Source organism: Paroedura picta, chromosome 7, assembly GCF_049243985.1.
Source record: "Paroedura picta isolate Pp20150507F chromosome 7, Ppicta_v3.0, whole genome shotgun sequence".
Lineage (NCBI taxonomy): Eukaryota > Metazoa > Chordata > Lepidosauria > Squamata > Gekkonidae > Paroedura > Paroedura picta.
The window spans coordinates 35,687,984-35,703,512 of record NC_135375.1 but is presented as its reverse complement, the minus strand read 5'-3'; the positions used below and the strand labels follow the sequence as shown (position 1 = coordinate 35,703,512).

The following is a 15,529-nucleotide window of genomic DNA, read 5'->3' as shown; positions in this document are numbered from 1 at the left end:
TAAAATGTCATGCTTTGTTCTTTCCATTTCAAAGCCTGAGTGCTTCAGTTGGGTTAGGGTTTATATCTTGCTCTGCAGGTCTTCTACTAACTGCCTCTTGAAAAGAGCGTGTTTGAGAAGAGCTCTCTCCTAAAGCCACGTCGCAGAACATTTTTCTTTGTTATAAAAGGTTATTCATCATTGTTCTACATATGGAAATAGATGTATCGTCTAAGAAAAAAATGTGCATTTTGTCTGTGTTGGAGCCGTCCAAGGTGTCCCAGTTAGGACCCTAGCATCCAAGTTCTGCACCAGCTGGGGTTTCCGGGTCAAGGACAAGGGCAGGCCAGCGTAGAACGAGTTACAGAAATCCAGCCTTGAGGCGACTGTTGCATGGATCACTGTGGCCAGACAGTCTTGTGGTAGGTAGGGTGCTAGTAGCTTCACAGAGATGGAAGAATGTCGTGCAAGCTACTCCTGTGACCTGGGTCTCCATAGAAAGGGAGGCATCCAGGATCACCCCCAAATTCCTTGCCAAGGAAAAGATGTTAAGCTGCACCCACGCCAAGGTGGGCAAGTGCACTTCCTGACCTGTCCCTTTCCTGCTCAGCCACAGGACCTTTGTCTTGGAGGGGTTGCATTTCAGGTGACTCTGCTTTCACCACCCAGCAACGGCTTCCAAACAACTGGCAGATGTATCCGGCAGAGAGTCCGGGTGACAATCCATGAGGAGATAGAGCTGGGTGTCATCCGCATATTGCCAACCCATAACTCCAGACCAGCTGAGCTAGAGAGTGCATAAAGATGTTAAATAACTTGGGGGAAAGAACTGCCCCCTGTGGGACCCCAAAAGGGAGCCAATAGGGGCACAATAGTTCTTTCCCCACAGCAACCCTCTGCATCCAGTCCTGGAGAAAGAAGCACAGCAACTGAAGAGCTGTCCCTCGAATCCTGGCCCTGGCAAGGTGGTGGCCCACAACTCGTGGTCAATCACATCAAACAGCCGACAGATCAGGCATCGTGAGGATGGTTGAATTGCCCCAATTTAGCTGGTGCCAGAGATCATCCACCAAGGTGACCAACACCGTCTTCACCCTAGCTGAGCTGAGTGAAGAGGGAGCTTGCAAGACATACAAGGCCAAGCCATGGTCCTCTGAACTGACCCTCAGTTTAGATAGGAGAAGAAAGTAAGAAACATTTGTTATATGTTGAGTTGCAAAACTGAAAGTAAATGCACATGGGTCATTTGTGTCCACTGAATCCTTCTATCCTTTTCATTGCTATTTCTGTTTGTTCTTTCAGATAGCTGTGGTTATGGGTTCATGCACAGCAGGAGGAGCCTATGTCCCTGCAATGGCAGATGAAAGTATAATTGTTGGCAAGCAGGGAACAATTTTCTTGGGAGGACCGCCACTGGTGAGTGAGTGCTTTTGAACATACTATGGAATCTTTCCTAGTTTTTTTATACTACTGAAAATTACATCGTTCTATTGCAAACTATTTTGTGGGAACTTGCTAATGGCCAGTGTTAAAAAAAAAACAACCATGCACAGGAAAGCATGTTAAACTGTGTAAAATTATATTTACTGGGAAAATATTTTATCATGCAAGCTGAATGCATAGAAATGGAGGTGCCTTGTACACTATATTACATTGTTTAGCTGTGTCATTAAATGTCTAAAAGTCTAGAAAAGCTGACATGCAAGGCTGCAAACACATCAAGTTGCTGCATACGGTGACTGTACAGCACTACACTGACATATGTCTAGTACCTTAGGAGAAGGCATTTTCCAGTCTTGCTATCTGAAGTGTCATCACTGGAAGTACCAGCATCTGTACCCAGAATCTTAGGGACACGTGTACATTCACAATGTACTCTACAAATTAAGTTGAGGATGCAAATAGGCATACTGCATATCACAGATCTACATCTGTCCGTAAAAGGCAAATTTTACCTATTTCTCTTTTAAATATTATTTTAGTCCCTTGCCAGTAATACAGTTGAGCACTTAAGAGCAATTAAAATCATAGAATAGAATAATAGAATCATAAAGTCGTAAGGTACCTCCAGAATCATCTAGTCCAACCCCCTGCGCAATGCAGGAACTCACAACTACCTGCCTACTCACTGTGGCCCCAATTTCTTGCCTAAATTATTCCCCCCACACACCAAAAATCTCCAGAATCCAGCCTGGCCTGGAGGAAATACACCTATCATCCCAAGCAGCAATTAGCAATTCCCTGGGTATGGAAGGAAGGATCACAAGAGACAAACACTGGCACATCTTTTCCTGCTCACCCATTCACAATCTGCTTAAATTCATCAAATTAGCATATCTGTCATATGATTATCTAGCCTCTGCTTAAAATCTTCCAAAGAAGGAGAACTCACCTCCTCCTGAGGAAGCCTGTTCCACTGCAGAACCGCTCTAATTGTAAGGAACTTATTCTGGATGTTTAGCTTATTCTTAACTTATTCTGGATGTTTTATTTTGAATTAAACCCATTGGTTCTGGTCTGACCCTCTGGGGCAACAGAAAACAACTCTGCTCCATCTTCTATATGACAGCCCTTCAAGTATTTGAAGATGGGTATCATATCACCTCTTTGTCGTTTTGTCTCCAGGCTAAACTGACAAGCTCCCTCAACCTTTCCTCATACATCTTGGTCTCCAAACCCCTCACTATCTTTGTAGCGCTCCTCTGGACACACTCCAGTTTCTTTATATCTTCACTTATGGTGCCCAAAACTGAACACAGTCCTCAAAGTGAGGTCTAAGCAGAGCGTAGTAATGTGATAACTTTGCATGATCTGGACACTATATTTCTTTTAATACAGCCCAAAATTCTGTTTGCCTTTTTAGCTTCCAAGTCACACTGCTGACTCATGTTCAGTGTATGGTGTACTAAGACCCCCCAGATTCTTTTCACATGTACTATTGCCAAGTCAAGTCTCACCCATGCATTTGATTTTTCCTACCTAAATGCATAACTCTACATTTTTCGCTATTAAAATTCATTTTATTCATTTTAGCCCAATTTTCCAGCCTGTCAAGATCATCCTGTATCCTAATTCTGTCTTCTGGTGTGTTTGCTACCCCTCCCAGTTTTCATCTGAAAATAAGCACCCCCCTCTATTCCTTCATCCAAATAATTTATGAATATGTTGAATAACACACGGCCCAGGAGAGATCCCTGAGGTACTCCACTCCTCTCTGAGAAGATGACAAACTATTTACAAGCACCCTTTGGGTGTGGTCTGTCACCCATTTCTTGATCCAGCTAACAGTAGTAGGATCCATACCATATTTTACCAACTTGTCAATAAAAATATCATGGAAAACCATATCAAAAGCCATACTGAATTCAAGGTACGCAATGTCCATAGCATTCTCCTGATGTAGCAAGGTAGTAACTTTCTCAAAAAAAGAGATACATTTAATCTGACATGACTTGTTTTTGAGAAAGCCATGCTGACTCTTAGTAATTAAAGCCATCCTCTCTAGCTGCTCAAGGACTGACTGATGATTTGTTCTAAAATTTTGCCAGCTATACACGTCAAGCTGATGGGTCGGTAATTACACAGATCTTTTCCCCTTCTTGATGATGGAAACAACATTTGCCTGCCTCCAGTCTTCTGGCATTTCACCTGTTCTCCAAGAATTGTCAAAAATAATGGACAGAGGCTCAGAAATTACATCCGCAAGTTCTTTTAGTACCCTTGGATGCAATTAATCTCGCCCAGAAGATTTGGTTTCATTTAAAGAAACTAGGTGTTTATGAACTAACCCTACAGTGATCCTAGACCACAGTGCCCATCCCTCATCGCATTAAATGATTTTGCCATGTTGAGTGTGATTCCCCTCCAGAGAAGACAGACAAGTAGGAATTGAGCCATTCAGCCATTCATCATCTGTTACAGTGTCGCTTTCTGGTCCCCGCAGTTGTCCTACCATGTCCCTATTATTTTTCTTACTTAGAATATAACTAAAGAAACCTGTCTTGTTGTTTTTAGCATTTCTAGTCTAAGTTCATACTGAGCTTAACTTTTCTAACTCTTTCCCTACAAGCACTGGTTATTTGTTTATATTCCTTCTTAGTTATAAGATCCTCCTTCCATTTCCTAAATGAGTCTTTTTTATTATTCAGTTCTTTTGAAAGCTGTTTATGGAGCCATCTTGGTTTCTTTAGGTTCCTCCCAGTTTTCCTTCTCAAGGGAATTGTCTGCAATTGTGCCTTCAATAAGAAACATTTAGGATAACATTTTAACACTTGCTATCGTTGAGCAACGCTTGAGTGAATTTGATAATCATATTTCTTTTTAGATACCAAGATGTCTTTCAGCAAAGTTAAAACATGTAAACAGTATTGCTTAGATTGCAGGAATGATGATTTTAGCATGCATAGCGTTTTCTCATGTCAGTGATGGTTTTTTGTTATAAAGTAATCAGCAAGGAAGACATAGGAAATCAATAGCAACCTCTGGATGACGAAAGTGTGCCATTTAGCACTAATTAATTTGTTATTTAATTTCCTCCTGGAACTTTAGGCACTAATTGTGTCACTTTAGAAAAATGGAAAAGAACAAGAGCTTATTGATTATTTCCAAGCGCAGTGTCTTTTTCAGAATCAAGGCTTTTTATGCAAGTAGACATGGATATTGCTGGCAAGAATAGTAATCCAGCATGTCAGTAGGGAGCTACTCTTTAATATCAGTTAGGGTGCTTTGTGGAAATTGTTCAGTGTGTTATCAAAGGAGTTTTAGTTGGGAAACTGTCCCATTTGATCTAGGATATGACTCTCATTCCTTCTTTGCCAATATTCATTTTTTGTACTAGTTTAAAGAACTGCCCAAGTCATGCCAGACCAAGGTATGATCCATTGAAATAATTCAAGGAAAGCATAAAACTAATGCTGGGCAGACACGGTTATGCAAAAACACTGTTCAATGGATTCTACGCTTCCTTTATGTTTATTGATATTTTCTAGGTTCCCAGAATGGCAAGATTACACATCCATGGGGTAACCTCCAGTACCACATATATTCTCATAGCAACATCTCCATCCCCAGAACTTCTCCTTGATCCAAATCAGTATCTTCAGTCGTGTGCCTGTTATTTCCCATAGGATATTTCATTGTCATTTTGTACTCAAAATCCCAAGACCAAGCTTCTCATCATTCTTCTCAGGCATCCACTGTTTATCTGATTATTTTTAATTTATCCTTTTTCTTTGCCCACCATATTCAGTCCAACAGTATGCTTTGCAAAAATTAAAATATTGCAAAAGTGGTGATTCTGGTATAGTTGCAATTTAGAGACCAACAAGAGTTTCAGGGCATAAGCTTTCAAGAGTCAAAGCTCCCTTCATCAGATATGAGTAGATTAGACATTGAAATCTCTGTGTCCTTTTATCCTAAGTCAAAAGGTAGTAGTAGTAGTAGTAGTAGTAGTAGTAGTAGTAGTAGTAGTAGTAGAAGAAGAAGAAAAGAAGAAAAGAAGAAAAGAAGAAGAAGAAGAGTTGGTTCTTATATGCCACGTTTCTCTTCCCGAAGGAGGCTCAAAGTGGCTTACAGTCACCTTCCCATTCCTCTCCCCACAACAGACACCCTGTGAGGTGGGTAAGGCTGAGAGAGCCCTGATTTCACTGCTCAGTCAGAGCAGTTTTATCAGTGCCGTGGTGAGCCCAAGGTCACCCAGCTGGCTACATGTGGGGAAGTGCAGAATTGAACCTGGCGTGCCAGATTAGAAGTCTGCACTCCTAACCCCTACACCAAACTGGCTCTCTAGGAGGTAGGAGGTGTATTGTCAAGAACGATTGTAAAGGATGTAAAGGGACATATTATAATCAGCTTGATTAGAGCAGAAGGTAATTCTGGGGGAGTGGGCAGACAAATCGCAAGAAACATTTTCCAATCCCTAAGGGACTGGGGCACTTCTCTTTTAATATTAAGGATGGTGTGGCATTTTATCTACACAAAGCTGAATAAGAACAGTGGTTTTAGACCAGAATTTTACCAACTTCAGACTCTGTATTTTAAAGCTAACCATGATTATCTCTTCATAGACCCAGAGCTGTGGACTTGTGAGGTCCTCAGCCTTAAGAAACTTGAATATCAGATTGCAAAAAGCCAAAAATAACTGAAGAATTTGTATAACACTTCGTAATTTGGCAATTTATTGCAGATAAATTAGAAAATAAGCCCTGAAAGTTGAACATAGCGAGCTGCTTTCTGAAGTGTTGCTTTTATCTTTAGGTTAAAGCAGCAACAGGTGAAGAGGTATCAGCAGAGGATCTTGGAGGTGCTGATCTTCACTGCAGGTAAAATAAAATACACACCTAATTCCAGTTGTGACACTTCAACATTTTGCTAGATTGAGCATGTTTCCTTAATGGTAGCATCTGCTACTATTATCAGTGGATTTCATGCTGTTGTTTCTCTATTGATGTAATTAAAATATTTCTGACATGTTGTTTGTGTCTTTACTAAGACCAACGACGTTTCAGGGTGATTAACATTTGATGTATTACTCTGGTAAAACTTTCTCATGGGACAGAAGATAAAAATGCCTGTGTGTTAATGCACTATTGTCCTGCATCTCTGCAGAAAATCTGGAGTTACTGATCACTATGCTTTGAATGATGATCATGCACTTCATTTAGCTAGAAAGGTGGTGAGAAGCTTGAATTACCAGAAAAAAATAGATGTAAGTATTGTTTTTAACTTCCATACATGCTAAGTTCTTTAGCATAAAGCTATTTTCTGCTCCTGCTGGATTATTGTAGGACATGGCTATAGATTGCAGTGCTATGGAAAATTCCTTTTAAAAATTTTGAAGATTCTGCATGACGAATGCAGATATTATACACACTGGATCTCTTAACTATGGCTAAAAGATTGAGCTCCAGGTTTGTGCACTCTTTCCTCCCTGTGATGTTGGCCTCATGCAAATCCAAGTAATTGCTAGCCAATCAGAAGCCATGGAACTCTTCTGGATGGGATGTGTGAGCCAGCCTCAATTTAAGGGGGAAGAGGTTTTCCTCAGACAGGGAATTCTGTGGATGCTCTGGACTTAGGGCATCCACTTAGCTGGGCTTTTATTTCGGTTTTAGTTAGCGTTTGGGGGTTGGCTTAGGGCAGGGGTAGTCAAATGCTGGCGAATGCTGGCAGGGACTTCTGGGAATTGTAGTCCATGGACATCTGGAGGGCCGCAGTTTGACTACCCCTGGCTTAGGGAATAAAGTTTGTTTTAGCAAAAGAAGCATCCTAGTAAAGGTTTTACATTTCTAAAATACATGTACAAAATTCTGTGGACAAGAGCTCTCTATGCTAAAAGAGCAACTTGAACCTGGAGAGGATTCTGTCTGTTACAGAAATAGATTCCAGTAAACTTGATCAGCTGAGGTAACCAGTTTGAGGAAAGGGGAATCTAATCGACCTCCAGGGTTAAATACTTTAACTGAGGCTTAGCTTTGGAGAGTTACTTTCTTTGAGGGGATGCTTGTAATTTATGTGGATGGAGTTGAAAGCCGGTTTCACCGTATATATTGAAGCCATCCACACAAAACATTTACTCTATCAAACACTTTATTTTATGTTAGATAAGTGTTCGTGGTTTGTCTCTAATTTTGTCTGTCTAGTAAAATATGTATGAAAAAACTGTTAATGTTTTGTTGTTGTTAATTGCGAAGTCGTGTCTGACCCATTGCGACCCCATGGACAATGATTCTCCAGGCCTTCCTGTCATTGTTTACTTCATAAATAATTGAATGTGGGTGGTCTATAGGAGAGCCAGAGTATGGAACTTGGTATTATTCAGTCTAGTGGGAAGTTGCCTCAGAGTCCCCCCCCCCCCTCTCTCTCTGCTAATCAGTATTTGAAACTAAGATTTAAAACTGGTTTGCTAAGTCTCCTTCAGGTAAACCTTGGTCATGTTAACACTGGCACTGGCTGCATTAATGATTATGCCCTATTTGGATCAAAACTTGGGTTTTGGCATCAGGATAATGTGCAACATATTCTTATTCCTCTGTCCCCATTTTCGCACTCATATTCCCACAGTCCTCTTCTCAGTTCTAACATTATACATATATTTCCATCAAGGTTAACAGCCATGTTTCTAAGCTCACTTTGAGAACCCTGTTTATATGCTTTCAAAGTAACTTCAGAACTCTGGTTACACACAGTGCTTCAAGCGGGTAGTGGTAGGAGCAGAGTGCATACAGCTCCATAACTTGTTCTTGCTTTTTATCCTGAGTTCTGCTGTGAATCTGTATTGAACCATGGAGAATCTTTGGCAGTGCATCAACAACAGAACATAGCAAGATATGTGTGGCACCAAAGGAAAGAAATAGAGGAAGTGTGTTCTAAGAATCCAGGACAAGTTTTAAAAAGCAGTGATTAGGTTGCTTCAGTTTGAGCTCATCCCCTTGTAACTGTTTTTTTTTTTTTTTGTTTTTGTTTTGGTATTTTGAATTCATTGCAGGTGACAATAGAACCTTCAAAAGAACCTTTATTTCCTGCTGATGAACTCTATGGGATAGTTGGAGAACAGCTTAAAAGAAATTTTGATGTTCGAGAGGTATACATTTAAAACATAGTTACAAAATCATGTGTATGTGTAGATGTTCCTGGGCACATATGCAGAGGCTCAAAAACTAGAATTTTATATGCATACACACACACAACAGGAAATTGTAATGATTTTAGATTTAGATTTAGAGTACCTTTATTGGCATAATGATGTTCTTATTTTGCCAAGAAAGATCTAGGTTTAATCATCTTAAAAGATTGCAAAAAGTGCATTAAACTTCAGCTATCTGTATATCATCTTTCTAGACCATTCTGATTTTCTGTCTCTATAACGTTTCACTGGTTTTTGGTGATTTAATTGGGAATCTAGAATCACCTGCTACCAGTCTGCTAGCTTCATTTAAGGATTATCGAAGTTACTTAGATTTCCCCTACAAATCCTCAGTGTGGATCCTTCAAAAATTGATTTCCAGGGTCATGGGACTCACCTTGATTAACAGCTGTGTGGGTGAGGGGGGTGCCTTGGGAGAAAAGGGTGAAACAACTTTTTAGCATCATTAATGCTCATTGATTGAGCTTGTCTTGGAATCCATTTACTATGCATCTAGTATCAATCTTTGGTCAAGAGAAGATGTGCTTAAAGGCATTTTAAGTTGTAGTGAAGAATAAACTACTAATAATGAGTACCTTTTTCTGTTTAAGGTCATTGCTAGAATTGTAGATGGAAGTAAATTTGATGAATTCAAGGCCTTATATGGGGATACGTTAATCACAGGTATTATGTTAAACTATGTGTTATAAAACTGTCTGCCACCTTTATAGCTGAATTTGTTTTGCATGCTGCATTTCTGTGCTATCCATGAAAATATTTTAAAAAAATTTGGGGGTAATAAATATTTGTATTTTTAAAAATGAATATAGCCACAGTCCTCAAACTATTTGTACAAATAATAGAGAAGTGTTTTAGATTTTGTGCCCTCTTAGTCATAACTAAGTCATAACATGCAGTTTCCACTTAGTACTTTTTATTTTATTCAGGATTCGCTAGGATATTTGGTTATCCCGTAGGAATAATTGGAAACAATGGTGTTCTCTTCTCTGAATCGGCAAAGAAGGTAAGTATAGCCCTGAAAATCACTAAAGTTCTGACGTTTTGGTCTATTTGTTGATGACAACCAAAAGAAACTAATAGGCTGAACGCCAAAGGGGATAATTAACTTTTTCATAATAACTGACGATAGAAAATACTGTAGGCTTGGGTCTGGAGAAATTAGGGAACAGACTTTGCCAGCTTCCACTTCTTGCTGCATTCCAAGGTTGAAAAGGCCTTTCAAAATCCTTGCTCCAAGGCTACGCTGTCTGGAGAGATGATCTTGCATAACAGGAGCAAATGCAATGTATAGAAATGTCGACTCTCCATTTTGCTCATGTGTTTCAGTTTAGACGTAGCCCTTCCAGAAATAAAGCAAACACTGTTTTTTGAAATGTTACACGTCTCTTTCTGAAACAATTTTTCAGTCTTATCTGTTTCCTATTAGCAATAAGCTTAATATTGACATTCAGAATAGCAGCCAACTGTCAAGGCAGTAATTACCACCTTCCATCAGTCACACCTGCATGTGTTAGAACTGATTTTAAAGCTAATACAACACTTAGCAAGTAGTTTGCATAGCAAGTAGTTTGCATATCAGCCTTTTAATCAGATGAGACCCTAATTAGGCACTATGAGACCCTATCTAGGCCCCTGAGGGACACTGCCTTCGATATCTGGGCACAGTCTTTCTCCCAAGGATGATGGTGGCTATTGGGGATGGATTGGGGAGGTGGTGGGGTTTTAGATTGTTTCTCCGCCATCTTGGTTATTGTTATTGTATTTTATCATGTCATATTGTATTTTATTCTTTTACTGTAAACCGCCATGAGCTGGACCGGTTTTGGGGATAAATCACGATATAAATAAATACATAAAAATATCATTAGGAACAAGTATTTTAAAAACCTTCCTGTTATGACTTTGAGGAGAAATAATTAGAGTATTATTACAGTAAGGAAGAACAAGCGACTTGAAAGTGTTAGTTACAATAGGGGAAATGTGTGCCTTTTTGAGCCTATATTCTTGTTTAGGGGAAAAAACAGCATTGCATATAAAAGGCATCAACTTGCTAAATACTGGCTTGGAAGCACTCCTTAGGTTTAACAATAGGTCTGCGGAAGAATCATTTGACATCTGTCAATAGATCCTCTGTCAATCCTTTATTAATTTCACAGGGGACCCACTTCGTTCAGCTTTGCTGCCAGAGAAATATTCCCCTTTTGTTCTTGCAGAACATCACAGGTGAGATGAGCCATTAAGATTTATATAGAGAAATTTTCAAGGAAAAATGAATTATTTGAAGCTGCAAAAATCATAATTCACTAGTGAGTCAGTGTGTAATAGTAATAGATCCCTTCCTGTCCATACTTAAAACAAACTTTATCTGTTCTGAGGGATTGCTGTAGCATGGGCATTAAGAAACCAATTAAAAATAAATTAGATTATCGTATTAACTATATTGTAAGAAATGTGCTTTTATATTTCTAATACATTAAGTGTCATAGAAATTCTGCCCTGCAAGATGATAGAATAACAAGAAGAACACACCTTGCCCCTTAGACTTAAAACATAAGACAAGACCATGTTGCTCTTACAATTCATTAGGTTTTATGGTTGGTAAAGATTACGAAGCTGGTGGAATAGCAAAAGATGGAGCCAAGATGGTAACTGCTGTGGCATGTGCCAGTGTCCCAAAGATAACAGTAATCATTGGAGGTTCCTATGGTGCTGGCAATTACGGAATGTGTGGAAGAGCATATAGGTAAGCTTGTGTCCCAAGATACGTGGTAAAAATTATTTTAGAGGAGTTTGTAATGTCTCAGGATTCCCATTATCTTCAGGTAGTGACCGTAGTGTTTATTTTTGACCAAAACAGTAAAATGTCAACTCAGGACAACCACAAAGCCTTGTGGCTGCCAGCTTGGTGTAGTGGTTAGGAGGGCGCACTTCTAATCTGGCGAGCCGGGTTTGATTCCCTGCTCCTCCTCCACATGCACTCAGTTGGGTGACCTTGGGTTCACCACAGCCCTGATAAAGCTGTTCTCACCAAGCAGTAATATCAGCACTCTCTCAGCCTCACCTACCACACAGGGTGTCTGTTGTGGGGATAGGAAAGGTGACTGATAGTCGCTTTGAAATGCCTTTGGGTAGAGAAAAGCGGCATATAAGAACCAACTCTTCTTCTTCGTCATAAATCTGTGAGAAATGAGATGGGCATATGTGCTGCTGAATGAGTTCTTAGGTAGTTCCCCATACATGAGACACATGCCACTTTGTACGTGTTGTACTGCTTCAGCTATCTTGAGAGCTGCCGGGAACTTTGATAACTGAGAGCCACATTGAAAATTTCTGTTGAAAAGCTAAGGCTTGGGGTCAGGGCTAATGGCTTTGGAAGTCTTTTCTGCTGCTTTCATATGTTGCGGATTGTACTGGCAACAAGAATGGTAGTGTATGGTACCTGTAGGATGCTACTTTGCTAGTATCAGAGATACCTATTCTGTGTCAACTTATGTTCTCTCTCTCCAGTCCAAGATTTCTTTTTATGTGGCCAAACGCTCGCATCTCAGTAATGGGAGGAGAGCAAGCAGCAACAGTTTTAGCTACAATAGCCAAGGACCGAAAAGCAAGGGAAGGAACTCAGGTAAGCATTCTCTACAGTTAGCCTTTGTTAGGAAGATGGAATTGAATATCCATAACTTGGCACCATTGCTCCCTGTGATTTCTTGGTATGACCAAGTCATTGGTAATATTGTGCCCAACTGCATTAATTTCAGGACATTGAGGCCAGACTGTAAGTGGAAACAGAGGTGTTTTAGAATAAGTAGAGGTTTCTATAGAAATGAATATTTAGTGTCATGAAAGTATTGGTGGTTGTTTTAATGGTGACTCTACTATAAAATATGGTCAAAAATGTCTGGTATTTTGTCAGTACATGAAGTTGGAACTTACAGCTTAATTTTCTGCAGTTAACTGAAGAAGAGGAAAAAGCCCTAAAAGAGCCAATCATAAGAAGGTTTGAAGAAGAAGGAAACCCTTACTATTCCAGTGCACGGTAAGACAAAAATAAAAGAATGCTGAGTATGTTCTTTGTGTTAATATACATGGTAATTATGCTGGATGGTAATAATGGTGAAACCTCTTTCCAGGAGTGACTGAGCTGGCTATATGTTACAGCGGAGCAAACTGGGCTATGCTTAACTTTCTCATTATTTACCCTATATGGTTTGGGGCCAGCATACCTGAAGGACTGCCTTCTTCCTTATGAAACTTCCCTTTGCCCCTATCTTCAGAGACCCTGCTTTAGATGTCTGCACCTTCTGCATTTAGGCAGGTAGAAACCCAGAAGAGAGCCTTCTTTATGGCAACTTCAAAATTCTGGTAGTCTCCCCAAAGGGAGATTCATTTGTCCCCTTCTGTTGTCATCTTCTGCCAGTGGGTGAAGACTTTTTTTGTTTCATTTGGTGCTCTTGCAGTACTTTAGAGTTTTAAAATGTGGTTTTATTATGTACCAGACTTCAAAGCCTGCCTGTAAGGACGGGCTTTGAAGGGACCGGGGCACCCCTGCCTGCCCCCCCTCCCCATCAACTCACTGGCCTCCCTGCAGGCCTGCTCCGAGGGCCACAGGGAAGGCTCCCCCGGCCGGCCAACTCCCTCGCTTGCCTGCGGGCCTGCCTGTAAGGACGGGCTTTGAAGGGACCGGGGCACCCCTGCCTGCCCCCCCTCCCCATCAACTCACTGGCCTCCCTGCAGGCCTGCTCCGAGGGCCACAGGGAAGCCTCCCCCGGCCGCCCCCTCCCCGCCGATTCCCCCGGTTTCTTTTGGGGCTCAGAGCAGGCCCACCACAGATCCGATGCAGCAGGCCTGCTCTGAGGCCTGCACAGAAGCCTCCCCCGGCTGGCTACCTGCGGACTCCCTGGGGCCGTGGCGAACTCCAGGCAGTCGGGTAATGGGCTAATTGGAAGGTGGTTTATCTTTTTGATAATACTACTCATTTGTTTCAAGAGCTGTTACTGTTGCTGATAGACTTTACTTAAGTTTGAATTGGCCTTTTAAAAATGTGATGGTTGTAGTTTATTAGAAAGTGTTAACAAATCTAAGCTTAAATGTTAAAACCTGTTATTGGCTTTTCCTGTCTATATACCAATACCAAATAATTATACTGAATTTGGGCAATCTGCCTTTTTGAGGCAATGTTGCCATAGCAATTATGAATTGCTGCTGATTTGTTGTATACCTTGGTAGCAGTCTTTGTGTTCTTTGCAACTAGTTGAAAAGAAATAGACCTGAATCAGGATGGACTTTACAAGAGGCGTAAATCAAGTGTGCTTCATCAAAATTGGGAGAAATAATATGCAATTAGATCAGCTGAGGATGTAGCCTCATGTTTCTGTTAGAAAATGTCATCTGTCTTCCTAAGGCAGAATGAACAAATGAATGTTATGTATTTTCTTCTTTTATTAGTAGACTAACAGTGAAGCACGTTGGACAAAAAATACACTTCAATACTTCCCTCAGCCTGTCAAGGTAGGGGGGGAGTATTGAAAGAGAGTGTGGGCCACTTAATGTGATCATGACAACCATGCTTCACTCCAGGCAAGGGAGAGGCATGTGGGGGAGGGAGGGAGGGAGGGAAGGAGGGCTGGGCTCAGGTTGCAACTGCTGGGCTGGATCAAGCTGTGACTGGCGAGCAGTCCCAGAGTGCACAGCCTGCCCACTCTGACCTAAGAAGTTGTGCTTACTGGGTTGGTCCTGGGAAACATTGTTGGTCCTGTACATTGCTTGGCGAGAAGCTTCATGGGTACCTGGCAACTCCTTTCCCCTTATCCCCACTGTGGCAGCATGGACGAGGTCAAGAGCTCTTCTTTGTTTGATGTATGGGGCCATGTCTTTGTTTGGTGAATGGGGAGGAATGGCTGGAAGATGCTGCTCCAGTGCAAGGGAGGGAGAGGCAGGAAGCTGGGCCCACAGAAGGGGCACTTTGGCTTCACTTCCTCTTCCTCTATCAGCCGCCTGTGGAAGACTGGTGCGTAAGGATTTGCTTGCAGTTGGGCAGCTTTGCTTCAGGCCCATCTGAAAGAACTTATCAGACTTATCACAGTGCAAGAGGAAAAATACATTTCTCCAGAAACATGGGAGAAGGAGAAACTGGGAATGGACAAATGATGTTTACAGTGTGTTTGATAGCAGGTGAAATAATAGCTCTACAACTCACTGCATTAAGGAAAGAGGCGATCTGTATGTAGTTTTTACTTTTGCTATGTCTGGGACAGACATGTCACAGACAGTGGAACAGGCTTCCTCAGGAGGTGGTGGGTTCTCCATCTTTGGAAATTTTTAAACAGAGGCTAGATAGCCATCTGACAGAGAGGCTGATTCTGTGAAACCTCCCTCTACCAGGAGGCTTTAGAACGTTCAACACATTATTGGAAGTATGCACAGTTTTTTATATGTTAGATTATACTTAAGTTAGGCAGGTTTTCTCAACAAATTGATTGCATGAAAAATTGTGACTGAAAATAAATTTTTGTTCATCATGAATTTATTTATTATTATTTATATGGTATCTGTGTAAAATAGGCAGGAGATCCTAAGATTGTCAGGTTGCATGGCAAGAGATGTTCTGAGATGATTTAACATTGCCTGCCCCTGTGTCATGATCCTGGTAGCTCTTGGAGATCACCCTTCCAAGTGCTAGCTGGGCCACACCCTGCTTAGCTTTCAATATCTGATGGAATTGTGCTTGCCCAGGCTTTCCAGGTTCATTATGTGTTCTTTTTTTGTCCATCCAAAATGTCCATCCAAAATGAGGTCCATCCAAAAATGTTTCTCAATGATTAAAGGACTTGAAATATAATTGGACTTTAACCATTCAATCCTTGCACAGATTTGATACAAGAAACAGCGTCTTTCTTTCCACAACTGACC

The 15,529-nt window shown here is 41.0% G+C and overlaps 1 protein-coding gene across 2 annotated transcripts in view; it reads left to right on the top strand.

The window, feature by feature from the left end:
- Positions 1 to 15,529, top strand: part of MCCC2 (methylcrotonyl-CoA carboxylase subunit 2) — a 41,747-nt gene that overhangs the window by 19,710 nt on the left and 6,508 nt on the right. For both annotated transcript variants that reach the window (XM_077347442.1, XM_077347441.1), the window contains exons 7-16: positions 1,282 to 1,395; positions 6,235 to 6,299; positions 6,586 to 6,685; positions 8,465 to 8,560; positions 9,214 to 9,286; positions 9,550 to 9,626; positions 10,780 to 10,846; positions 11,210 to 11,366; positions 12,131 to 12,245; positions 12,571 to 12,656. In XM_077347442.1, the coding sequence (XP_077203557.1) occupies positions 1,282 to 1,395; positions 6,235 to 6,299; positions 6,586 to 6,685; positions 8,465 to 8,560; positions 9,214 to 9,286; positions 9,550 to 9,626; positions 10,780 to 10,846; positions 11,210 to 11,366; positions 12,131 to 12,245; positions 12,571 to 12,656 (950 nt within the window). The remainder of the gene's footprint in view (positions 1 to 1,281; positions 1,396 to 6,234; positions 6,300 to 6,585; positions 6,686 to 8,464; positions 8,561 to 9,213; positions 9,287 to 9,549; positions 9,627 to 10,779; positions 10,847 to 11,209; positions 11,367 to 12,130; positions 12,246 to 12,570; positions 12,657 to 15,529) is intronic.